Below are 25665 nucleotides of genomic sequence, written 5' to 3'. Positions count from 1 at the left end.
TTGGCAGGACAGTTTTAAATTTACACCTCATTTACATGTAATTAGCTGTGACAAGTTTTTAAAAATTCAGGCTACACACGTTTGTAATAAAAAAAATTAATTTAGCTTTAGGAATGGGAAATCACTGGCAACTAATACAAAGAACTCTTTGCACATTAAAAAAATGGTAATATCTTGATTTGGAGGATACATCTGTCAAATCCACCAAAAACAAATACAACACCATGATATTTATTGATCATATGAGACCAAATTTTCTACAGTAAATTATGGTAGATTAGACTGAGACTTTTTACTTAAAAATGCTACTTTTTATTTAAAAAGGTTGGAGTGAATACACTGGGAGTAGGTTGCTAGTCTTGCATAAACCCTGAGTGCAATGCTAGCGTAAGCCCTGAGCACCTCTAGGTGTGGCTCTAAAACAAACAAAACAAAGAAAAAGGGCAACCAAACATTTAAAATGCTTATTTTTATTTCTAGTTAGCATGGTTGGATTAAAATTACAACCAGTTGGGCGAGAGAGATAGTAAAGAACTAGAGCATTTGCCCTGCATGTGGCTGACCCAGTTTTGATCCCTTAACACCACATATGGTCCCTTAAGCACTGCCAGGAGTGACCCCTGAGCAGAGAGCCAGGGGTAAGCCTTGAGCATCACCAGGTGTGGTCCCCCCAAAAAAAATAAATAATAAATTATAACCCAAAAACAATCCTAAACTGAGCCAAGAACAAAACTGTATTTTATGGTTGTACCCAGACAGTATTTTCTATCTTTTTATGATTATATCATCAATTTTTTCTAAAGGCCAATTAACCCTGGACAGGTAATTACTTCATATCCCACCATGAACATTTCATTTTATAACTGATTTTGTTCCCTAGGTAAACGGATCTTGTGTGGTGAATATTCAATAAGGTAAACTCTTTACACAAAATGGAGGTCAGTTTGAGTTAAGTCTTTTCTCACAGAACAAATAAAATGTACATTGGCTATTAAGATAAGAACTAGCGGTCACGAAAGAAAATCTAATTATTGTAAGTCTCTTACCTCATTCTCGTTTTTGTTTTTTTTAGCAACAGACAAGATTTCCTAGAACATTGAAAATACAAAATCAAAATAATGTTAAGATTCATCTTTTTTTTCCATTCATTTAACAATTATTCTGTTCTGATTCTAGGGTCAAGATACATAGTTTATGATACTAGACAACTCAAGCTGGTGGTCCTTAGGCAAATAAACCTGTAGAGCCTCATAAATGTCTACATTACTGGACACAATATAAAAATTGTCTAAAGAGATAGCATAGTGAGTAGATCGCTTCCATGCAAACAGCTGACCAGGGTTTGATCCATGGTACTCATGACTTCACTGAGCTCACCAGGACTGATCCCCAAGCACAGAGCCAGCAGTAAGCCCTGAGAACAACTGGGTATGACCCCCAAAACCGTGAGGGGGCTGGGGGAAAAGGGGAAGGCCATCCCGAAAACAACAAATATTTACTTCCTAATTTTCCTTCTTCCCCCTTTGCCAGGGATCTCAGACACAGGATTGTCAGGGTGCCATCAGGAATTAACCCCATGCTTCCCCTAAGCCCTCTTCTCTTCAGAGAGAATCATAAACAGCAGAACTGTCATGAAGACTTCAGTACGTGGGGCTTGAACTCAGTCCATTGCTTGCTCAGCTGAGCCATCTTCTGGGCACCATGAATTTTCCAATTAAGAAAAAGAAAATCAGTATATCAAATTCATAAATGGCAGTAATCCTCTAGTACAAGGGCTGGGAAACTCCAGCCTGCAAGCCTACTCTAGCCAGCAATATGCTTTTGCTAGTTAACGTAAGATTTTACTAATAAGAAAAAGGTATGCTTTTTTGTTTACAAGCCAAATTAAGTCTGAAGTAGTTGGGAATGTTTACAGTTCTGATTTTGAAAGGTAATGAAGAAAAATAATAACAGTCTTAGGGAGAGCATTACGCGATGTCTTAGTGATCGGGGTATAATTAAACTCAGGCATATTTAAACAGTGAGCAATATTCAGGTAACAAATGGAGTGAAGGAGTATGATATATTCAAGAAACATCTCAAATTTGAGAGAAAAATGATCGAACATGTTAGTGAGAGGTTAACATATTATCTGCCATGTGTTCTTGATGAATCATGTAAATATAGCTATACATATTCTAAAGTTGAAAGAAATTTATACACGGAACTCTGAACCATTCTGGACAATAATCTGTGACTCAATAAAAACATTTTGTGATTTCTTCCTTAAAAAAAAAATCAGGGGGGCAAAACCACTAGCAGGGCATGGATGACCCAGGTTCAATCCCCAGTATCCCATTATTGTTCTCAGAGCACTGCTAGGAGCAATTCCTGAGTGCAGAACCAGGAATAACCGTGAGCACTGCCAGATAAGAAAAAGATCAAAATAGACGTTGTGGACACAGCTCATTATAAACACATTTTTGCAATATATAACACCCTGGGTTCAAGACTCAAACAACAAAAAGTTTAGGAAAAATTTTTTTCCAAATTTCACAAATTCCTGATCCTGCTCACCTCCTCAGCTTCATCCTTTGCCATTCTTCTGTGTACACACAAACTAGAACCAAGTATAAAGTCTTTTTTAATTTGCCAAATTATCAGGGATGTCTCGTCTTCAGGTGACTGTCAAAGTTCCATTATCTCTTCTGGAACAATTTCTCAATATCTTCCTTCTTCCTTGTCTTGCTTTTTTATCATTACAAAACTCTTTGCCCTATCTTTAAAGGATTTAACATTTATCCCTCAGGTATTAACTTAGATACCAATTCTTAGATGAAAACTTTATGAACTTTAAGCCTCAGGTTAAGAGGTGCTCTACATGCTCTCAATTGCATCCAATATTCCAATGCAACTGAATACTCACTTCTATATATTTCTCACTGGATGTAAGCTAAAAAAAAGATAAGCTTACTTTTCTTTACTAACTCACCCAACTAGTACAAAGACTGACCAGAGCAAATACTCCAGAAATTCTCCACAAATATTTGATAAATGACTAGCTTCACTTCACTTAATCACTTAACTTCCCGTTAGTTGTCGATTTGCTTGAGCAGGCGCCAGTAACGTCTCCATTTGTCCCTGTCGTGTGCTAGTGTAGCCCATCTGTTTGCTCTGGGAACATGAAGAGCCTCAAAGCGATCATTCATGATCTTGATGAAGAAGTCTGACCATCTGGTAGGTGGGCAGCCACGCGGTCTTTTGCCATCCCGTGGAATCCAGTCAGTAACAGCTCTAGTCCAGCGGTCGTCTTTAAATCTCATTACGTGACCAGCCCATCTGATTTTCGACACCTTGGCAAATGAGACAGCGTCCCCGATTCTTGATCGCCGACGGATGTCAGAACTCCGGATTCTTTCTCTCATTTGAGTGAAACGTGATATTCCAAGCATAGCTCTTTCTATTCTTCTTTGGGAGACCTGAATAGCGTTCTCATCTTGTTTGCATAGGGCCCAGGTCTCTGAGGCATTTGTTAATGCAGGAAGAACAGTGGAATCAAAGAGATGTGCCCGGAGCCGGAGGTTCTTCGTCCCCTTAGCTATTTCTTCCACGTTCTTGAAGGCATTCCAAGCCGCTCTCTTCCTCCTGCGCAGCTCGGGTGCCAGGTCATTTGTCATGTTGACCTCTCGACCTAGGTACACATAGCTGTTGCATTAGGAGATGGTCGTTCCGTTGAGAACGAATGGGGCATAAGGAACGAGGCTGTTTCTCATAAACATTGTCTTCGTAAGATTCAGCTGTAGTCCTACCATTCCACACACACGGTCAAAGTCGGCCAGCATTTGTGCCGCTTGGCTGATGTTTGGTGTTATTAAAACAATGTCATTAGCAAAGCGGAGGTGGTGTAGTTGCCGACCATCTATCTTCACTCCCATTCCTTCCCATTCCAGTCGTCGCATGATGTTCTCGAGGGTGGCACTGAAGAGTTTCGGTGAAATGGTATCACCCTGCCGCACCCCTCTCTTGACATCAACGATCACTTCTTTGTAGAATGATGAGATCCTGGTAGTGAATCCGCAATACAGCTCACGGAGGATCCTGATGTATTGGGCTTGAATGCCCTGATTGGCTAGGGCTTCAATGACCGCTTCCGTCTCAACAGAATCAAAGGCCTTCTTTAAATCAATGAACATTAAACAGAGCGGCATCTTGAACTCCCGAGATACCTCAATGAGCTTGGTTATCGTGTGGATATGGTCGATAGTGCTGAATCCTTTGCGGAACCCGGCTTGCTCGCATGGTTGTCCTTCATCTAGTGTTCTGCCAATCCTATTTAGGATGACTCAACTTGTAGATGACAGACAATAGGCAGATCGGGCGATAGTTGCCAATGTCATGGATGTCTCCCTTCTTGAACAGTAGTACGATCCTGCTGGTTTTCCATTGGGACGGAACCTTGCATTCAGACAGGTAGCGAGTGAAGAGCCGAGCCAGTGTATTGATGAGTACTGACGGCAGGTTCTTCAGGTGTTCAGGTCTGACCTTGTCTGGGCCGGGTGCTCTTTGTTTCTTTACCAACGAAATGGCGTGTCGGATTTCAAAGGGAGAATGTTGGGAACGACATACCCATGCTGTGGAATTTGGTATGTTGGCAAGTGGACATGGCTATCGAAGAGATTTGAGTAGAAGTCATGGATAATCTTCTCCATTGTTGTTCTGGAGGATGTGATGGATCCATCAGGACGTCGGAGGGCAGTCATCTTGGTCTTGTAGTTGGCGAAGGACAGGCGGGCGTTACGAATACTTTTCCCGGCTTCTGCCGCATCTACCAGTACTTCTGCTCTTCTCTCTTTGAGGTCTTCCTTGATCGCATCTCTGCACTGCTTTGTGAGCTCGGACGTTAGCTTGCGGTTGCCTGAGGCATGCGCCAAACCACGCTGGCGAATTAGCTCAAGAGTTTTCGAAGATAGGCGATTTTTTGTGGCTATCTCTCTCTTGGCGTTCCTCGCACATTCATGGAGGTGCTGAACCAGTCGATCGTATTCCTCGTCAATGTTGTCAACAATGGCATCTTCCCATGTTGCCACAATAGTGCCAAAGAGTTCCCAGTTGGTGGTCATTCTGGGAGTTCTCTTTTTGAACTTTGCAGCCCTTTCTCCCCGCTCTGTGAAGTAGAATTTTGCACGAAGGAGACGGTGGTCTGATCCCATTCGAAATTTTGGGACAACAGCAACATCGGTCAGGCAAAATCGTCGATTGAATATGATGTGATCTATTTCGTTGTGGAATCGTCCACCAGGAGACTCCCATGTCCAACGTTTAGATTCTGCCTTCTGGAACTGTGAGTTACCATGGATGGTCTTGGTCGACATGATGAACTCAGACAGCCTCTCACCCTCTTCGTTCCATTCTAGGCCATGGGTCCCGATGTGAAGTTCTTCAGCTGATCTTCTCGGTCCCATCTCGGCATTAAAATCACCCACAATGATTTTGTAGAAGGTGTGGTCTTCTTTATAGAACTTCTCCAGCTCCATGTAGAACTTCTCGATTTCTCTTTCATCATAATGAGTTGTTGGTGCGTAGACAATGAAGATAGAAACTGCGGGCAGTGAGCCACATATTCAAATGTAAACGTCCGATTCGGGTTGTTAGGCATTCGAATGAATCAATGCTCTTGGCCAAGTTTGTGTTGACAAGGACACCGATGCCTCCGACACCTCTTTTATCGCATGTTCCAAGGAACAATTCTTCTCCAGTGTCGAAAACGGCATGTTGAGATTCGTGCCTTCTTGTCTCGTGAGACCAATGATGTCGTACTTGATCATTCGCGCTTGTATCATCAGGTCCTCGATGGATGCATCTGATGCTAGCGTACGTGCATTGAAAGTACAGATGATCATTTTTGTCTTCCTTCGTTGTGGCAGCCTAGTTTGGCCTTGAGATTTTATCGGCCTCTCCTTTCTCATCCTTCTCAGTGCTGCCATGTCAGTGAAGCCTTCAGGGTCAGGTGAATGAGACCAGTTGTAGTTACTGGTTTTGGCATATCGAATACACAACGGATAGCTTGCCTAGGCTCTTCCATGCAGGCGGAATACTCTCGGTAGCTTGCCAGTCTTTCCAAGAGGGATAGAGGCTTTTGGAGCGACCTCTAATCGCCCCTGTAGGTGTTACCATATTTGAACCCTATCAAATATGGTACGACAATTCCGGAAGATGGGTATTTAGTGTCTTATCCGGAAAGCGTCCTGGAGTGTGGCGGCGGCTGGGTAGTGGAGGTAGTGTCGATAGTGGAAGTCTGCCAGTGGGGTATTTATCTGGGTAGGGTGGGTTTTCTGTGTGAAATCCGATCCCTGGGTGGTTGGTGGAAGCAGACAGGGCAGGGTAGGGTGACTAGCTAGACCTCAAAAAAACATATTGATACTGTTGTTAAATAACAGGCTAAGTGCATTCCACAATTAAGATGGTTCTATCATTATTATTATTATTATTATTGATTTGTGGGCCACACCAGGTTTTGCTTTCAGGAATCACTCCTGGTGTTCAGGGATTTTATCAGGTACCCAGTATTGACCCCAAGTCAGCTGCATGCAAGGCCCTAGCCACTGTACTATCTCTCTAGTCCAAGGATCTGATTTTTTTTTAAAGAAAATAAGAAAGAAAAATATCAGAGTGCCTAGATTAAAAACAAGTATCATGTGATTTTTCTCCCTACCTTTTAGTCATATCTAGTTTTCGGGGACCACTCTGAGCTAGGTACTCAAGGCTAGTTTCCAGAAATACTTGGATTTGATCCACGTGACTTGAGCATGCAAAGCATACACTCCAGAACTCTGAGATATTTCCCCAGCCCTGAGATTTTTTTTACTTTATATTTTGAGGATCTAAGGAGTTTGAATTTTAGATAAAATAAAAACAGCTAAATAATGCCTAGGGTATGTCTTAAAAAAACGGCCCTTAATTCTTTATTCCTATTTTGATGTAGCAAATGAGAAGGAAATAAAAGGATACTGTCCCCTACATAGTCAACAAGAAACAAAGTTCTCAAGATAAGGCTTTGAGGTAAGAAAGACGTACAAAAAAATAAAGAGGCACAATAATTTCTAATTACACTAAGTTCAGGCTATAAAGCTGTTATTTTCTCTAAAATATCAAGCACACTGAAAATATCATGTAGCCAACTACTTTGAATTGCTCTAGCTGTAACACAGTTTACATTCTTGGTCATCCCAGGAAACCCACTAAATTCAATTTTAACTCAAGATAAAATCTTATGTGACAACCCCACTATTTTTACCTCTTTTGACATGACATCTGAAATACTGTATGACTCTTCTTCCCTTCCTCTTTTCTTTCTCACAACTACAAAAAAAAAAAATCACATTTTATAATAAGGTAACAATATGTACACACATATTTTTCAAAAACAGAACAAGAATGTTTTACCTGGATTCTCTTCACTTCTATCATTGGAATTTTTATCCTACAAAATAAGGATTTAGAATTTATTTTTAAATTATCATATATCACCTTTAATCTCATGATATTCAGTATATATGGGAGACAAATTCAATTTTCTGTAAAATTTAATATTAGATACAAATAAAAGTAGAAAACAAATACTAGTTTTAAAAAACAGTGAGGGGAGCAAGGGGAACAAGAGGTTCCAAAAGAGTAATAAACTCAGATTTGGAAAAGAGGCAGAAACACAAATGAGAAATCATTATATCAAATAATATGGTAAATTTTTAAATGAAGCAAAAAACCCCAGAGGACTAAAAGAGAAAATCCCCAAAGAGACTGGTTGGAGTAGGCAGGGCTGGGTATGTACTCAGTGGTCCTGCATGCTTGAGATCAAGGTAAAATCCCTAATTCCTCAAGGAAAAATGCAGAATAAGTTTACAAATGGACCCTGAAATGAACCGAGTTCAAATACTGATATTTTAGTAGGAATACATTGCCTTATTTTTTTTTCACATTGCCTTAATTTTGATTCACAAAATTATGTTCCATAAATCACTGAATTAGTGAACAATGAGTCACTTCCTCTAGGACAACGGTATTTAAAGCTTCTCTGTTATCTGTCCATATATAAAATGATGAGAAAACATTTCCATGTTTCCATTTAACATGTCTTATAAAGATAGGTTATCAGTGCCAGGGATATTCTTAAAATGGCAGAGCACATGCCCTAGCATGCATGAAGCCCTGAGTTCAATTATTTAACATTAAGCTACACAAGCCACCAATACTGGTTGTAGCCCCTACAAAAACAAAACAAACAAGAAGACAAAAACAAGGGTACAGAACAAAGGTTAACTTACATAGGTGATCAATAAAACCTAAAGAGGAATAGTACAGTGAGTAAGGCACTTATTCTGGACATAGCCGACCCAGATTTGATCCTCGGTAATCCACATGGTCCCTGATCACCACCAGGAGTAATCCCTGGGCACAGACAGGCCAGAAGTTCTGAGCACCCCAGGGTGTGGCACAAACTCCCCCCAAAATTAAAGTTTACAAACTATCCCAGGTTATACCTTAGTAACTTTTAACAATTCCTTCTTTTTCTCCAATTTCTCTTTTTTCTTCTGTTCCTGTAAGATAATAATTTTTTCTTACTGTCATAGAAAAATGCACTTTTCAAATTACTTACGTTCAAAAATGGAAAAAGCATAAAAATAAGAAAACAGGCTAGGGTGATAGCTTAAAGAGCTAGTGTGCATATTTTGCATGCCAGAGGCCTGGGTTCAATCCCCATAACTTCATTTTCCAGTATCACAAAAGAGCAATCAAACGCTAAGCAAGGAGTAGACCTGAGTACTAGACTGCTGTGAGACATGGCTCGAAAAAATAAAGGAATAAAAAAGGGAAGAAACACCAAACAGAAAAAATCCTCACGAATACTACACTCCCCCACCAAAATAGAAACACATTAAAAATTATAAAACAAGGGGAAACTTGAAAATTAAGCCTTAAGAGATCCCTCTTGCATTAAGCAACTAAAATCCAGACAAAATCTATTAATAACTTTCAGATCAGATGCAGCAAATAGTGAAGTTGACAGAGGATAAAAAAAAAAAAATGAAGGGAATGTTCTGATCACCCAGTTAACCGTTTGAAGGCAATTTCCTAGTACAAATAATACAGCAAATAACCAAAAGAACTCAGCTGTGTCACTTGAATTGAGATTTCAAAACAGTATAGTCAAACCTCAAGTAGCAGAAAGGAAAAAAATTGCACAAGAAGTCTTGAAAGATTTGGAAGGAAGTCTGCTCTGACAGTCTTTGTTGTGTGAGTGTAACAAAGTCAAGGTCAAAGCAAGGGAAACAGCCATTGGAAAAAAGTGGGTAGAACAATTCTCTATACTCACAAGGGTTCAGGAATAACTCATATTTCCTGTCAACCAAAGTGAAAAAGCCTCTCAACATTCAGAGCATCAAGGACAATCCTCAAAAGAGGAGTCAAATTATTCCTAGATTAAAAGTTGTTCTATATGCAACCTAACAAAGCTTTAAAGGATAAGACACAAAGGATTCAAACCATTTTCAAGAGGTAATGAAAAATTTTCAAGATTAGTTAAAAATGTAATTGCCTTAAACTGAAGCTGAAGCTGGAGCCACAGCTTAGTGGATAGGGTTCTTGCCCTCAAAGTGGCTGACCGAGGTTTGATTCCCAGCACTCTATATGGTCCCCTGAGCCCAACAGAAGTGATCTCTGCGTGCTGAGTCAGGATAAGCACTGAATACAGCTGGGTGTAGCCCCAAAACCAAAAATAAAAAGGGCTTGAGTAAAGGAAAAGAATTTAGCAAATATTAAAAAATCTTGATTAGTAATTGTTAAATATGAATGGAGAAAATTTTGCTTTGAATTGTACAAGTTTAAAATTTTACATATATTCTAGTCGACATACTAATTTTATCATATGATAATTAAGTACTACAAGACTACAAAATAAAGGGAAAGATGAAGGTGAGGGTCAATGATGTAAAGCAGTAAATTTACTTTAAATGGGCAGAGCAGCCCTAACTAAGAAAATATTTAAGCCAAGGTTAGAGATAATGAAGCCAGAAATGCGTGAGAAGACGGCATCACAAGTCAGTGCACAGGCCAGGTCTGAAAGTAGAAAAAGAATAGAATTAGTCAGAATGCTTGGACTCTTTTTACAGGTCCTTAGTGAGCCCAGGGGCCATTCATGGCAACAGTCTGCCCACCAGGCTGGCAGTTCAATGTTGGCTTCAGGGGGATGTCAAACTCATAAAAATTATATACTTTAAAATGTGCAGTTTTCTATGTCAGTTTTACAATCATATCTTATTAAATAACAGGACTGAGCAACAACAACAACAAAAAACACTTTTTAAAAAGAAAACCACTAAACAGGATAAAAATCAGTTAATAGATAATGTACATTGGTGGAAGGATGGTTGCCAGAACATTGTATGACTGAAACCTGATCATGAACAGCTTTGTAACCAACTGTATCTGGTGGTGATTCAATTAAAATACATATATAGTGAATTAGACCTCATTTACACAATACTCAATTACTAAAACATAGTACAGACAAAAAGCAGATTAGCAGGTATAGGGATAACTGAGTTAAAAGACCAGTCGTTTGGGAGGTAATGGAAATGTCTTCTTGATTATGCTGATCTCTATCTCATCAAACTGAAAACTTAGAATATGTACTTTTATTGCATGGAATTTAAACCTCAAAACTTTTTATTTTTAATTAATGTATCAGCTATAGTCAAACAGTTAAACATACATACCTCTAACTGCTGCTGTTCCATCTTAGTCAACAAAAATTTGGAGTAAATGTTGCTTTTTTCAAGCAAATGTTGAAGTCTGCGGTATCTAATATCCGTGGACTCTCTATCCCATGATAAGCGAGCCTATCCAGAGAAGATTCCCATAATTACTGACAAGTTTTCTAACATAATGATGTTTTCCATAAGCTGTATTGAAAATAGCGAAACAAATGGTTTACATTAAATTTATTTCCGGAAATGGGAAAAAGCTTTACAAGAAATTCACTTAAAAGTACTTGAATTCAGGTTCTATTAAAAAAAAATTAATGCTTGACGATAGCAAGCAGGTAGGGTGTTTGCCTTGCACGCAGCCAGCCTGGTGGATCTGAGTTCGATTATTCCGGTCCTCTCAGATACCCAGAGTATCTCTCTAACATGGCAAAGCCTGGTAAGCTACCAGTGACGTATTCGATATGCCAAACACAGTAACAACAAGTCTCACAATGTTACTGGGCCCGCTCGAGCAATTGAGCGAATTGATGAACAATGGGAGGCCAGTGGCAATGACCTCTAAAACTATGTTTGATGGGAGCGTGGAAGGAAAGTAACACTTAGAGGCAGCTCGGGAACCACTCCTGATTCACGTCTTAAGTCTTCCTGCACAATTGGTGGACCAATATGGTACTGGGGATGAAATCCTGGCCTGCCCACATACAAAATATGCACTCCAGCTTTTTAAGTTATCCTCCAGTTCAACTTTTAAAGTTTTTAATAAGTTTTGTCTCACAGGTTAGGAACTAGAACACCATTTTTAGAATTCAAAACTACCATCAAAATATTTCATATGCTAGGGCCAGGATATGGTTTAGTACAAGACTTGTGCTTCAAAGGTCTGAGTCTGACACTAAAAAATAACTCATATGCTAAAACTGATAGCCTGTGTCTCTTTCATTGTGTGTTTAAGAGCCTTCTTTAACATACTCTTAGCTTATGTTTCATTCTAAACATCTTCCAATTACAAATCTCTGCTTTCCGTTTTATGTTTATATGCCATCGATTTACAGAATGACTTTTAAGAGTCTATAATAAATTTAGTGGTTGAGGAGGATTTCTCAATCCACTGTGATAGAATTACATTAAAAGAATAGCAGAGAAACGAAAGAAAACATAAAGAAACAAATAGAATTATTCAGTCGTCTATACACTCTACTCTCAGGGCAAAGAAAAGATACAAATATTTAAGTACCCAAAGATCTATACTGCAAAGATTCAATTCTACTTTTCTGAGTAAGAACAGTCATAGACTATACATAAAAATACAGGGATGGTTATTCTTTAATAACATTATTTACATAAATAAGGTCAGTAAAATCTAGATTATAATTTGCCAAAAGAGCATAACTTAAATTCAAGGAACAAATAAATGGAGGGCTAAAGAGATACTGCAGAGGCTGAAGCACTTGCCTTGCTCACAACTCTCCTAGATTTGAATCCTAGCTCCACATAGGGTCCCTGGAGCCCTGCCAGGAGTGATCCCTAAGCATAAAGCCAGCAGTAAGCCCTGAGCACTGCCTAAATTCTCTATAAGGCAAAATCATACAACTTACCATTACCATCCAGGAGTTTCATTTGGGAGGGAGGTGAGTGGGGCAGGGGGGAGGGAGGTAAAGATAAGGAGTGGATAACATAATAAACAATTTACACCATTCTATACTGACTTTTATTTCCTAAATGATGCAATCTCTAGTGTTTTTCTTTTTTTCCTTTGGTTGTCTACACCTGGGTTTACTCCTGGCTTTGAAATCAGGGATCACTACTGGTGGGGCTCCAGAACCATATTGAGGGCTTGGGATAAAACCTGGGTAAGCCATGTGCAAGACAAAAGATAAGCTATACAATCTCTGCAGCCTCTAGTTTTTCTCTCAAAATTTTGTTGCAAAAAAAAAGATGACAGTAAGATACAGAAAAATAAATCGGTAATTATAAAAGTACTACACATCTATTACAGAATTCTGAGGGGGGAGGGAGCAGGCTAGGGATTAAATCCAGGGCATCATATATGCAAGGCAAGCACACTATCTACTGAGTGACATCCAAGATTTAAAGAAAATATTTATTAGATTTAAAGAAAATCTTTATCACCCATAATCCTGATACCCAAACATATGACATAACAAATCTACTAAAGCAGTCTATCTTTTACTAGTAACATATTGTGATAGTACCTTATATAAATGCATCTACATATAAATACTATTGAACTTTATTTTTTTTTAATTCACCAAGAAATCTCACAACTCCTACCTTTCCCCTTCCACTACTTATGTAAAAGGTGATGCTACTTATAAATTTTGACTAACAATGACTTTTTTCAAAAGGAAATAGAGGTGAGAAGTAAAAGAAAATAACAGGCAAATGAATTTCAGAATCATTCTCCAGCTTTACAGGAACCTTAAAATTTAAAGTCAAGTAAAACGCTTCTCATTAAGAAACTTAAAACTTGGTCTTCCTCTCTACGTAGTTCTAATTAATGTTAATAAATAAGTACTCTTCCAAAAGGAAAGAAACCTTTACTTCTGTTTAGTGAAGCTTTCAGCTTCTAAAGACAAGGCTGTTTTTAAAAAAAAATCTCAAATAGAAAAGTCTCATTCTTAGAATCTTCTCAAATCGCAGGAATCTTTATCAATTAAAAAAAAATCAAATTCGTGGGGGGAGGCGGGGGGGGGGCAGGAGCAACAGTACAGCAGGTAGGCCATTTATTTTGCACGTGGCAGACCCGGGTTTGATTTCCAGCATCCCATATGGTCCCCCAGCACTGCCAGGAGTGATTCCTGAGCGCAAAGCCAGAAGTAACCCCTTAGTATCGCCGGGTGTGACCCAAAAAGGAAAAAAAAAAAATCAAATTCGTTTACTCTGTACATAGAAAACCTAATGTAATGTAATAACAGTGGACCACAGTACCACTATGTTTCATTTATTTTAGCTTTGTATTGATAGCACTGAAAAGAGCTAAGTTTTTCAAGTGGAAGATTAAAAAGATTTAAAATTGCTATTTTAGATTCTAGGACATAATAACTCCTAAAAATTTAGTTTTAATTATAATCCCTCCAAGAGTAATCCCAAGAATTTAGGACTGATTGCAAAATCTTAGTTTTGACTCCTACTTTCCACAGCAAATACATAAGTACTAGAAATTCTGATCGACTTTTTCAAATGGAAAAACGGTGCTCCCTGGTGGTCTAAGTGGTTAGGATTTGGTGCTTTCAAATGTAAAAATGTTTCCTCCCTTAACTAAGGCATTCAGGGAAATGTATTTTCATACAAATTTTTCCTAGAATTCTATTACTCAATTCAACAATCTAGATGAGTGAAAACACCTAAAAACTCACTATCAAAATGATGGCTTTATAATACTGTCTTTCATCATACAATCTCTGAAGTCGACTCTTCTCCAGACACGGTCTCAGAATTCATCCGTTGCAACTGACTTTATTTTTAGAATCTTAAGTTGCGCAACATATTAAAATACCTTTTTCCATATTTAATTCAATACATTTACTACTATAGTTTTCTAGGATAGTCAACAAAAACAGAACTGTAAATGATGAATAAAGAAACAGTATAGAAGGCAGAAAGAGAGCGCTGTCTTGCCCAGGCCACCCCGGTCCATCTTTGGCACCCATTCAGTCCCTGGAGCTATGTCAGGAATGATTCCTGAAGCAGAGCCAGAAGTAACCCTTGAGCACTGGTAGGCTTGCCTCCAGCTTCTCAAAAAAAAAAAAGACACTATAAAAGAATCAACTATTTGATAATACTGTAGGGAAAAGCAAAGTCGTATGAGAACTTAGGATCAAGGTGGTTCGAGGTCAACCTCCAACCTCTTAATCAGTGTCTTCATCTATAAAATGAAGTGAACATATAAAATCTCAAGAATTAGTCATACTAATAATTAAATTAGTAATTCTGATTACTAATTTAGCAACAGTATCTACCTTAGAGTGAAGGGTCCAATACACAAATGTTTTCAGCACTCAGAACAGTGCTGGATGCTCATGAGATGTTAATGCTAACCGAAATATCCTTGATACAAAGCATGGGACCGTAACAGACACATTACATGTCTTTGTAGTGCATTGGTATCCAAACAGTTCTGTAATTACGTGGTGCTCAGTCAGTATCAAAGTGCATTTTCTAAGACGTTTGAAAACTAGAACCGGGCTAAGCAGCGTGTGATCCCCGCCCTCGCCGCTTACTTCATAAGTAATTGGATGTAACAAAAAAATCCCACATCAACATTATTATATTGGAAGGGACGGCTAAGTCACTGCGACATCACTCCTTTTCCGGCATATGGCAAAAAATATGCAGCAGGATGTGAGCCTTTCTACGGCAATCAAACAAATCTGATTGTCCAAAGGCTACAAGTTGCTTTTAGGTTCGTAGCCAACAAAACCGTACAAGAAAGACAAGCAGTGCAAGAGCAGCACTGAAGAGGTACCCCGCTTTCACCTAAGCAGTTTGAGGGAGGAAACAGACCAAGAGGGAGGGAGGGGAGGAGGGAAGGGAGGGAGGGAGGAGGGGAGGGAGGGAGGGAATGAAGTGCTGAGGAGCATCAGCACTAAAAACCTGGGGAGAGGAATGAGAGGGAGTGAGAGCGAGAGGGAGAGGGAGAGGAAGTGAGGGAGTGAGAGTGAGAGAGGTGTGGGGGGAGAGAAAGAGAGAGGGAGACAGAGACAGAGAGACTGAGCGAGCAAGGGAGCGCGCTGAGGAGCATCGGCACCGAAAAGCCGCCTCCCAAGCACGGCGCTAGACCGAGGCGATTCTCCCCTGAGAAGCCGACTCCGCGGCACGTGCAGTTTCTCCCGGACGCGAGCCGTCAACACTCACGCACCCAGGCGTGCGGCGCCCGGGCTCGGCCACAGAGTCCTCGGCCCCGCCGACCCCTCCCCTGCTTACCTTCTCCAGCATTTTGCGCTCCCGCTCCAGTCCGGCCGCCTCGAGCTGCTCTTCCTCCTGCAGCATCGCGGCCGTGATCACCCCGCTCTCGGCCGCCGCCACCGTCTCTGGGGCCGGGGAGCCTGCGAGGGGAGACCTTGACGCGGCTTTGAAACGGCGGTGGCGAGCCCCCCTCCGCCGCTCAGCTCCGCCAAGGGGCCGAGGCGAAACCGCCAAGGAAGCCCCGCCGGAGACTTCACCTCAGGAAACCTCGTCCTTCAGCGGCGACAAGCAGCCCGCAGCGCCCCCGCCCCCAACCCCGCGAACAAATGCACGCGGCGCGCCAAAACGCCGCTCGCCCGAGTCGACAGCGTCAGGAGGGGGCACCTCGGGGCTTCCCCACGACCTCCTCATCCCGCTTCGCCCCCCTCTCCGCCCGAGGTCGGCTTTTCTCCACAGCCCGGCTGCGTCCCCAGGTCTCGCCGCCCCCACCCTCACCGAGCCCCGGGCGCCGCCGCCGCCGCCCGCTGCCGAAAGCCTCCCGGCTGCCCCCGCTCACCGCCGCTGCTCCCGGGCTGCTCGGCCGGCATGGCTAGACGCGCTCCGTAACAGGCCCCGTTCCCTCAGCGTCGGAGACAACGCACGGCCGCGGCCTCTCCCAAACTTCTCGCTGAGGCCGCGGGCCACGGGGAAAAAGGCGCTCTTTTCCTTCGCGGGAAAACCTGTCGTCTCGCGATACTTCGTGCCCCGCGCCCCGCCCCCAAGCCGGTCCGCGCGAGATTTTGGCGCTGTTTAGTCTGGGCTGGCGCTGCCTGCGGCGGCGGCGTTGCACCTGTCTGAGGGTGAGTCACAGCCGTCCACGTGAGTGTGTTCCGGGGGTGCTCGGCCCTCTGTGAAGGGGCCGCTCTCCTCACCGGTTGGAACGGCGGCCCCGGTTACGCAATAATCTTCGTGGCGAGGCCGACTTTCACGTTCTGACTCTCGCGGCCGAAGCGCTGCCCTTCGCCTCAGCCCAAGGCTCTCCGGAAGGGCTGCCCCTGGCTGAGGGAGGGAAACGGCAGGCTCGCCGCCGCGCCCCGCGCCGGCGTGGGAAAATCCCCTAGCCTCAGCCCCAAAGGGCTTGTTTTGTAAGGGTGAGAAGCGAGACGGAAACAGGGAGAAGATGCGTTTTTGTTTTCGGCTAAGGGAGTGTGGAAATGGACGCTGGGCGCCGGCAATAAGTGATTTCACCTTAAATAAAATCGTGGACGTGCCTTGCAGAGTGAAGGTGGTTGGAGGGAAAGGGACAGAAAGAATGATCTCAGACGGGACGTGTGTGTGTGTGTGTGTAGGTACACACACACACACACACACGCACGGTAAGGGAACAATCAATGCCCAGTTAAAGTAGTGAGCAGAACCGTGTGCGGCGGCGGGTGTAAGACCGGGAAGAGAACGTTAGGTTAGAACCGAAGGAAGTGGTCACTCTGGAAGGTGGTAAAGCGTTCTGCAAGAAACCCCATCAGTAATTATCGTGTCAACCAGAGTCTAAAAATGAAGGGGAGCTGGTAGTGCCTGTTATAGAGACGCGGGGCGGGAGGGGGGAGGGAAACCGGGGTCATGTGGAGGGAAGTGGACACTGGTGAAGGGATTGGTATCCGAACATTGTAAACCTGAAACCCAATCAGAAAAACTAACATATGGTAACTCAATTTTTAAAAATTGTGGACGACTTGTTCATTTAAATGTTCCACAGATTAATATTCTTTGCCATGTAGTTTGTCTAAACTTGTCAGTTACCTTGGGGTCAGGTTTTATTTTACTTCTGGCCCTGCTATAAATCTAATTCAGGGTCTCTCACAGTCCAGGCAAGCGCTCCACCCCCAGACTGCTCCTCCCCTTGCCATGCAATTCAGTATTTTTTTTTAAATTTTTATTAGTGAAACACCATTAGGTATAGTTGTAGAAAATTTTGTGCTTGGGTTTTGATTATACAGTGATCAAATACCCATCCCTCCACCAGTGCCCATTTTCCATTACCACAGGTCCCAGTATCCCTCCCACTCCCCATCCCTCCATCCCACCCTGCCTCTGTGGCAGGGCATTCCCTTTTGTTCTCTCTCTCCTTTTGGGTGTTGTGGTTTGCAAAAGAGGCATTGAGTAGCAATCATGTGTGATCTATAGTCTACTTTCAGCATGCTTCTCCCATAATTCAGTGATTTTTGAAGTTCAGTTTCCTTCCTGATATGTATAAGCTCCACAAAGGAAATAAAGTCCCTCAGCCCTTCGAACTGTAACTATATAGCCTGACAAGGGAGTAACAAAGAATATTGCATTCAGGGTAGCAAGTAGCTCACTGATAATACAATTATGGTAGCAGATATTTTTGAAGGACAACGCTTCTCTAAAGTTTCCCTGTAATTTGTTTTAAAACCTTTATTTTAAAAATACATAATGAAACAAAGTTTTATTACATTTGAGAATTCCGGTTTTGACACTGAGTTGAAAAGTGAAATATGCACTGAATACAAAATTCACCCTTTGTCTGACAAGTACCTTAATTTTTTTTAGACTTTTCCCCCTGACAGTCTATGTCAACCAATCATGGCAAATTAAAGTGTAATTTTTCAATTGCTACCTCACATTTTTGCCTCTTTTATATTAGTATCTTTGTATCAGTATCTTCCTGAAATACAATTTCTTATCCAAAAAAATAGGAAATTAAAAATATCAAACTTTTTGATGTTATAAAAAACATCAGAGGGGCTGGAGTGATAGCACAGCAGGTAGGGCGTTTGCCTTGCACACAGCTGACCTGGGTTCCATTCCCAGCATCCCATATGGTCCCCCAAGCACGGCCAGGAGTAATTCCTGAGTGCATGAACCAGGAGGAACCCCTGTGCATCGCTGGGTGTGACCCAAAAAGCAAAAAAAAAAATCAGAGTGTGGATTCTAAAAAATGGGACCATTTTAGGTAAAATGCTCTGAAGTTCCTGTGTTAGAAAACAATTGTTTGGGGGCTGGAGACAGTACAGAGGGTAGGACGCTTGCCTTGCAGCGCTTGACCCCAGTTTGATCCTTGGCAACCCATATGTTCCCCCAAACCCTGCCAGGAGTGATTCCTGAGCACAGAACTTGTAAGCCCTGAGCACTGCTGGGTGTGGCCCAAAACCCAAAAGGAAAAAAAAAATTATTCTAAATAAGTTAAAAATTTTAATGTTTTCATCCTTTCTCAAATATTGCCTGTTATAAAATCAAGTATACCCATACCAAGAACTTTAAAAAGAATTTTTTTTTACTGAATCACTGTGAGATAAACCTTTACAAAGCTGTTCATGATTAGGTTTCAGTTATACAGTGTTGTAACGCCCAACCTTCCACCTGTGTACATTTCCCAGCATCAGCGTTCCCAAAACCAGGAACATTACTGAAGATATCAATGAAAAAGAATTAGAATAAAATTACTTTATACTATGCAAGTTACTGGATTCTTTTAGTATTAGTTGACACATGAGATACCATACTAAATTTCACATTAAGAATTTAAAGGGTTTTTTTGGTTTTGTTTTGAGGGGCCACACCTGGGAATCTTCAGGTACCATATGTGAGGCTGATGAGGAAAACAGATCTCTTTCCCCTGAGGATGAGGAAAATAGGCCCTTGAATCCAGCCCCACCCTGTCCCATCATGAACCGTCAGAAATGAAAAACTGCCTGAAACATGTTGCTGCAACTATATGAGATGCACCTTGAGAAAATCCTTTTGCCTTGTGATGCAGAATAGACTGCAAGTGTCCTTGAAATGGTGCTGACTCAGTTTTGCAAGTTACATTAGGGAATTTCTGCATCTGTGCTTCTCTCCAGCTGCCTGCAAATGCCCTAGCCCCACCAGATTTTTCTGTAAAACTAAGCTCTCACCTTTATTCAGGGAGTCTTCGGAGCGCAACTCGACTGGGTCCGTGGGCAAAAAAAAAAAAGTAGTCTTCTCCCACTTTCCAATGTGTAATGCTTGACTTTCCTTTGTCCTTCAGTGGGAATTTCCGCAACAATGCAGAGGATAGAACTGGGGTTGGCTATATAGGGCAACAGCCTTACCCTGTACTATTTCTCTAGTACTGAAAAGTTATTGTAAATAGAAAGTGTACTTTATGTTGACCATAACTGTAGAGGAGGTTCAAGAAAAGATACCAACCTATCAGCTAACTAGTCTCAAGACACTGACAGTACTGGTACATGTCATAAAGTTTATTCCTTTTTTTCACCAAATATAAGTAAGTAAACCAAATATCCCCAAAGTAACGAAAACACTTTTCAAGTAACTGCTCTGCTTACAAGTTTTATTTACACAATATTTGTTAATAGTGGTTTTTAGTGAATTTCTGTATTTACATTTTATATACACATTTATACTTGAAAGGTAAAGAAACTGTACAATAATAAAATTGAGAAAAAGAAGTATAGTAATTTAGGTCAACCCAAGAAATAGATAAACAAAAGTAAGATTAACTTTAGGCAGATAACATAACCTCAATGAGATTACTGCCAAGGATCATATTCTCTCTAAATCAGGACCACCAGTACCAAGGAGCACGTTGCCAGAGTTAAAAACATGTTCTAAAACCTATAAAGACCCTGGACACTCCTTCAATATTTTATTATACTACCAGTTTCCACAGAGTAAACTCCTCTGAAAGGAGTTACTTGTGGAACCAGTAGTCCCTAGCCTAAAAAGACCTGTGGGTAAAAATATATGGGCATCATAGGCTCCCATATTCCTGAAGGCAGTCACTACACTAACAAGGATATCAGGCTTGTTAGTTTGAAGACTACATACCACTAACAAATATAGTGTGCTTAAGTGTTTCAAACCAAACTGCAACATAAAAGCACACTGTAAATTTAATTCTTTACCAAATAACATGTTAAACAGGTATCACTCATAATACTTAAGTGATTTAAGGTTCAAAAATTAAACATAATATCAATGTCAATTTACCAATACTTTTCTTTATCCACTATATCATCAAAGTTAGGCTCATTAGAAAAAAAATTAGTTTTAATCTTTTACTTTATTTCCATTGATTAAAAAATTATACACAGTGTTTTACAAGTCATGGACTTGACTACATACTAAAATTTCAAATTTCAAAATGGAATTAACATTTTTTTTCTAAAGACAGACAATGACAGGATTTTAACAAAAAATTTTAGTCTTGCCAAGTAGCATGCTATTTGAATTCTTAGAATGTATTACATATTACTCTTTACCAGTGAAAAAAACTCATTTGTATTTATGGGTTTAACTCCCAAAAATCAAGTCTTCAGTTCACTAAAGTGCAAAGAACTTCCCTTCTGCCAGTTAGTTTTCTTAAATTACTAAATGAATAATTTCTTAGACCAGAAACAGAAATGTTAAATTTCTTTGAGTGACAGGGATCATTATGAAAAACAAACAATTTTCCTTCAAAAACAAATAGACATGATACTGTAGGAAAAAAACCTAAGCAAATGCTAAAAAATCACCAGTATTTCCAGTTCCCAAAAAACACAAATATTCCCAATCTGTGAATGAGGATAAACAACTTCAGTGACTTAATTTGCCATCAAAGTCACTATTATTATTCTATAAACCTTCAAAAGGTTGGAAATGGAGATACAATCTGTATTATAGTGTTTATTTCAAATAAATGTTTCAGAAGTAAAGTGGTAATTTAACTATTCTGTTCTGACATCCAAAGTGCTTTTGTGGTAACTAAAAAAAGAAAAGATGTTATAAAAATTTTAAGTGTCTCCAAAGCTGTTTAAAAAATTATTGCATTAAATAGTTCACTCCAAATTATGGAGTATCAACTAGCCATTTAAACCTTTTACTTGGTAAATTGGCTTCCCCACAAAATACTATTTTTCTTAATACTGTCAATAGGTTTTCATTTCATTTACTTTGGTCATGGAATTCAAACTCAGCAGTTTTCCATGTCTTGATTCTTTTAGATTTCTCCAACATTTTCTTCCATGCTTTTTCACATAGGAAATAAAAAAATTGTATTTTTTTTTCTATTTCAAGTGAAGATTAGCTTTTCAGAGCAGGACTATTATTCTTATCACCTTCTTTAATATCCTTCATTACAGATGCAAAGACCTGGAAAGTCAATATAAAGTACAAATTAATACTTCAAGAATAACAAGCAGATTAAAGAGTTAAATATCTATCACTTATCAGCATGGAAAATCTTTAGTATTTTAACTGTACTCTAGAAAATGCCATTCCCAAATTCTATTTATTTAAATTCAAATTTATAGCATATAGATAAATTTCAGTTTTTATCACTTGCCTAATATTTTATTACAAACGCCATTACCACTTGGTAAGAGAACACTTTCTAGATCAATATTTACATCCATTTCCACAAGCATTTAATACCAGACTATTTACTGTCTATTACTCAAGGAGCCAATGATAATGCTTTATTTCTGTATCACTTACACTGCTAACGTATTTGCTTAGTGAAGAAGAGTAAACATATCAAGAGTAAACATATAAAAAGCTATGCTTATACATGCAAATCCTAGTACAACATAGGTAATTAATACAATTGCATTTAAAACACCGAAGTAATTATTTAATTGCTCGAACTATCTATGACTATCGTAGGCCATACTTCACTAAATTCAGAATTATTAGACTTCAAGGTTTCAAAAGGTAAAAGAGAAGTAATAGGCTTTGAAACTATTGCTGTTTCAAAGTCAAAATGAATTAAGTTTTGAAAATTTAATTATTAAAATTAATTTAGTTATTAACATTTGGAAATGTTTTAAGTCAAATTAAAATTAAAGGCATAAAGATGTCATTATACCTGAGTCCATTTTTTGGTGCTATTCTGCATCTGAATGGCTGCAATACAGTTGAACAACTTTTCTGATGTAATATCTTCTGGCAATTTAGTTAAAAACTGTGCTATATGAATAAAGTCCATCTGTAGGAGAATATCTTCATATAACCGAAGGATTCCTAATCCAGTCCTAAATAAAAATTCCTCCCCATCTCTGCAAAATACATCCCAAACACGACAGGCCAGATCCAATGGTAGTGATTTGCTATAGAGTGTAAAGATCCTAAAAGACAAGGGGGAAGGGTATTGAAAATTTTTATTAATGTATTCACTCATTAAGCACTTTTATATAAAAGGAACACTGCTTAACAAGAGATAAAAAGACAAGGTAAGGTATGGCTTTTGGGTGCCAGAGTGATAGTTCTAAGGGTAGGGTAGTTTGCCTTACACACACAGCTGATCCGGGTTTAATCCCCAGCATCCATATGGTCTTCCATGCACCACTAGGAGTGATTCCTGAATGTAAGCCTGGAGTAATGTAATGTAAGCCTGAGTGTTGCCAGCTGTGGCCTCAAAACAAATTTTTTTTGGGGGGGTCACACCCGGCGATGCTCAGGGGTTACTCCTGGCTCATGCACTCAGGAATCACTCCTGGCGGTGCTCAGGGGACCATATGGGATGCTGGGAATCGAACCTGGGTCGGCTATGTTGGCTGCATGCAAGGCAAACGCCCTACCCGCTGTGCTATCGCTCCAGCCCCTCTCAAAACAAATTTTTAAAAAAGATATGGTTTCTTCCCTGAAAGAAACTGACTGATAGGAAACAAAAGTATTAAGTAAAAAAATTAAGTTAATCTACCATCTTCCTTAGAGATACGATCCAATACAAACTACAGTAGCAGACTAACATACTGGCTAAAATTAAGGATCTGAAACCTGAATACCTGAGTTTGAATTTTATATTTACATTAAATTTTAGCACAGCGGTAGGGCATTCGCCTTACAAGCGGCCAACATGGCCGACCCGAGTTCGATTCCTCCGCCCCTCTCGGAGAGCCCGGCAAGCTACCGAGAGTATTCGATATGCCAAACACAGTAACAACAAAGTCTCCAATGGAGACGTTACTGGGCCCGCTCGAGCAAATCGAGCAAAAATTAAATTTTAATTGTACATTAAACAAGATCTTTATCACTGCAGTGGCCTTTTATTAGTAAATGAAAGGTAAAACTATAACCAAACCCTTATGATAGCTTTGAAAATGAAGTTAATAAATGCAAAGCTGTATAGTGTCCGATGTATATGGAAAGCTCAATAAAGAATATAATAAAGAATCTAAGCATCATTTGTTGGTAACATAAATACAAATCTTTAAGTCTAGGTTCACACTTTCTCTCCATAATCATGTACTCCTTTTTTCTACTTTACTGTTTAGTGAACGGCACATGTATACTCCAAAAGAATCACAAAGGGTCAAGAGAAATAGTACCGGGGTAAAAGTACTTGCTTTGCATGTGGTCAACCATGATTTGATCCAGGACACTGTAAGGTTCCCTAAACAAGCCCTAACTCCAACTTTTTTCATTAAAAAAAAAAAGACTGACAAATGTTTTTCTGATTATATCTGACCCTGTAACTCTTTACCTACTAGAGCTATACAGTGACATTCTGGCTAGGAAAGTAAGGTGACTGTGCTGGCAAACTTCTCTTGAAGTTACCTTTGCAAAGAAAGTACACGTTCTTTTTCTACAGACTATGCTTGATGATGAAATCTGAGGATAATACAGAGAAAACTAACTCAGCACTCCAAATGAGCCATGTACTTTGGCAGTTTCTAATACTGTTCTCATTATTAGTTCCATCTTGCTACCTCTGTCAGTTGTGATCCTGATTTATCTAATGTTTACATTCATCAATACTGACAGCTGAAGTTTACTTCTGCCCCTTCTTTATAGAATTAGTTTTGATTTTAATTCTCTGAGTTTCATGATACAAAACCCTTCTTCTCCCCTGTGGTCTTGCCTTTAATGTTCCTAGAGGAAATAAAGAAAATAAATTCTAAAATAACTGTGTTATGTTATGTCAGAAGTCTAAAGAAGAAAGTCCAAACAACCAGAAAGATCTTCTATATGACCAATGCCATATTTTTTTAATTTTTAAATTTTTTTGGTGTTTGAACGATACCTAACAGTAGTCAGGGTTTACTCCTGGAGTACTCAAGGGCCCATATGGGGTGCCAGGGATTGAACCTTGGTAAACTGTGCAAAGCAAGCCCCCTGCCCATTCTGTTAGCTCTGTGACCGTCATAATTTATTTTTCCTTATTGAAATTCAAATCATTTACATGAAACCCACTGATTTTAAATGATCAGGATGTCAGGTTTAAATAATTCATATGTATTCTTAACAATTCAGCTGCAACATCTCTCTGGAAAATTCACATACCCTCAATCTATAACCAGCTAGCAATTACTCATATATAAGCACTTAAGGTGTCGTTGGGGCTGGAGTGATAGGATAGTTCTGGCCCCAAGCCCTCCAGGAGTGATAACTGAGTGCAGAGCCAGAAGTAAGCTCTGAGTACTGCCAGGTGGTGTCCCCAAACCAAAAATAAATTAAAAAAAAAAGCATCATTCCTGGGGCCAAAGAGATAGTACAGCAGACAGGGAACTTTCCTTGCACACAGTAAACCTGGGTTTGATCCTCATATAGTCCTCCAAGTACTGCCAGGAGAGTCAGGAATAAGCCTGGGCACTGTCATATGTGGCCTCCAAACCAAAAACAAATAAGCATCATTCCTTTGTCAGAAAACTAGATTAAGTCTTGGGGGGGTGGGAATGCAGGAAGTCCTTGGTAAAGAAGTTATCATAACTATCATAAATTAAGAGTAACAAAGGGAAACAGGCGAAATAGTGCAGGGTTAAGGTCTTGCCTTTCATGCAACTGACCTCAGTTAGATTCCAGAACAACGTGGTCCCCAGAGCACTGTAGGGAATGACTCCTGAGCAAGGCAGAAATCATCCAGAGTACTACTAGGTGTGGCCCAATCACCACCACCAAACACTCCAACACACACACACACATACACACACACACACACACACACACACACGGAAGAAAAAAGGAAAAGCGAATCTTTCAGAAATGAGAGCTAAAATATGCGCTAGACATTGAGATGATAAACATTAAGACACCC

The 25665-nt window shown here is 40.1% G+C and overlaps 2 protein-coding genes across 5 annotated transcripts in view; both read right to left on the bottom strand.

The window, feature by feature from the left end:
• Positions 1-16329, bottom strand: part of HELLS (helicase, lymphoid specific) — a 33873-nt gene extending 17544 nt beyond the window's left edge. Inside the window, exons 1-7 of the mRNA XM_056130427.1 lie at positions 16225-16329; positions 15687-15808; positions 10752-10874; positions 8517-8573; positions 7423-7459; positions 7274-7338; positions 1047-1088 (exon numbers count right to left, since the gene is read on the bottom strand). Coding sequence (XP_055986402.1) covers positions 1047-1088; positions 7274-7338; positions 7423-7459; positions 8517-8573; positions 10752-10874; positions 15687-15808; positions 16225-16255 — 477 coding nt within the window. The 5' untranslated portion in view covers positions 16256-16329. The remainder of the gene's footprint in view (positions 1-1046; positions 1089-7273; positions 7339-7422; positions 7460-8516; positions 8574-10751; positions 10875-15686; positions 15809-16224) is intronic.
• A 3544-nt stretch (positions 16330-19873) lies between these two features.
• The window catches only part of TBC1D12 (TBC1 domain family member 12), a 92660-nt gene continuing 86868 nt past the window's right edge, over positions 19874-25665 (bottom strand). For all 4 annotated transcript variants that reach the window (XM_056130450.1, XM_056130449.1, XM_056130451.1 and 1 more), the window contains 2 exons: positions 22498-22756; positions 19874-21782 (listed from right to left, as the gene is read on the bottom strand). In XM_056130450.1, the coding sequence (XP_055986425.1) occupies positions 21714-21782; positions 22498-22756 (328 nt within the window). In that variant the 3' untranslated portion in view covers positions 19874-21713. The remainder of the gene's footprint in view (positions 21783-22497; positions 22757-25665) is intronic.

This window comes from Sorex fumeus, unplaced genomic scaffold, assembly GCF_029834395.1.
Source record: "Sorex fumeus unplaced genomic scaffold, SorFum_2.1 ptg000078l, whole genome shotgun sequence".
Classification (NCBI taxonomy): Eukaryota; Metazoa; Chordata; class Mammalia; order Eulipotyphla; family Soricidae; genus Sorex; species Sorex fumeus.
This window is presented reverse-complemented; position numbering and strand designations above follow the sequence as displayed.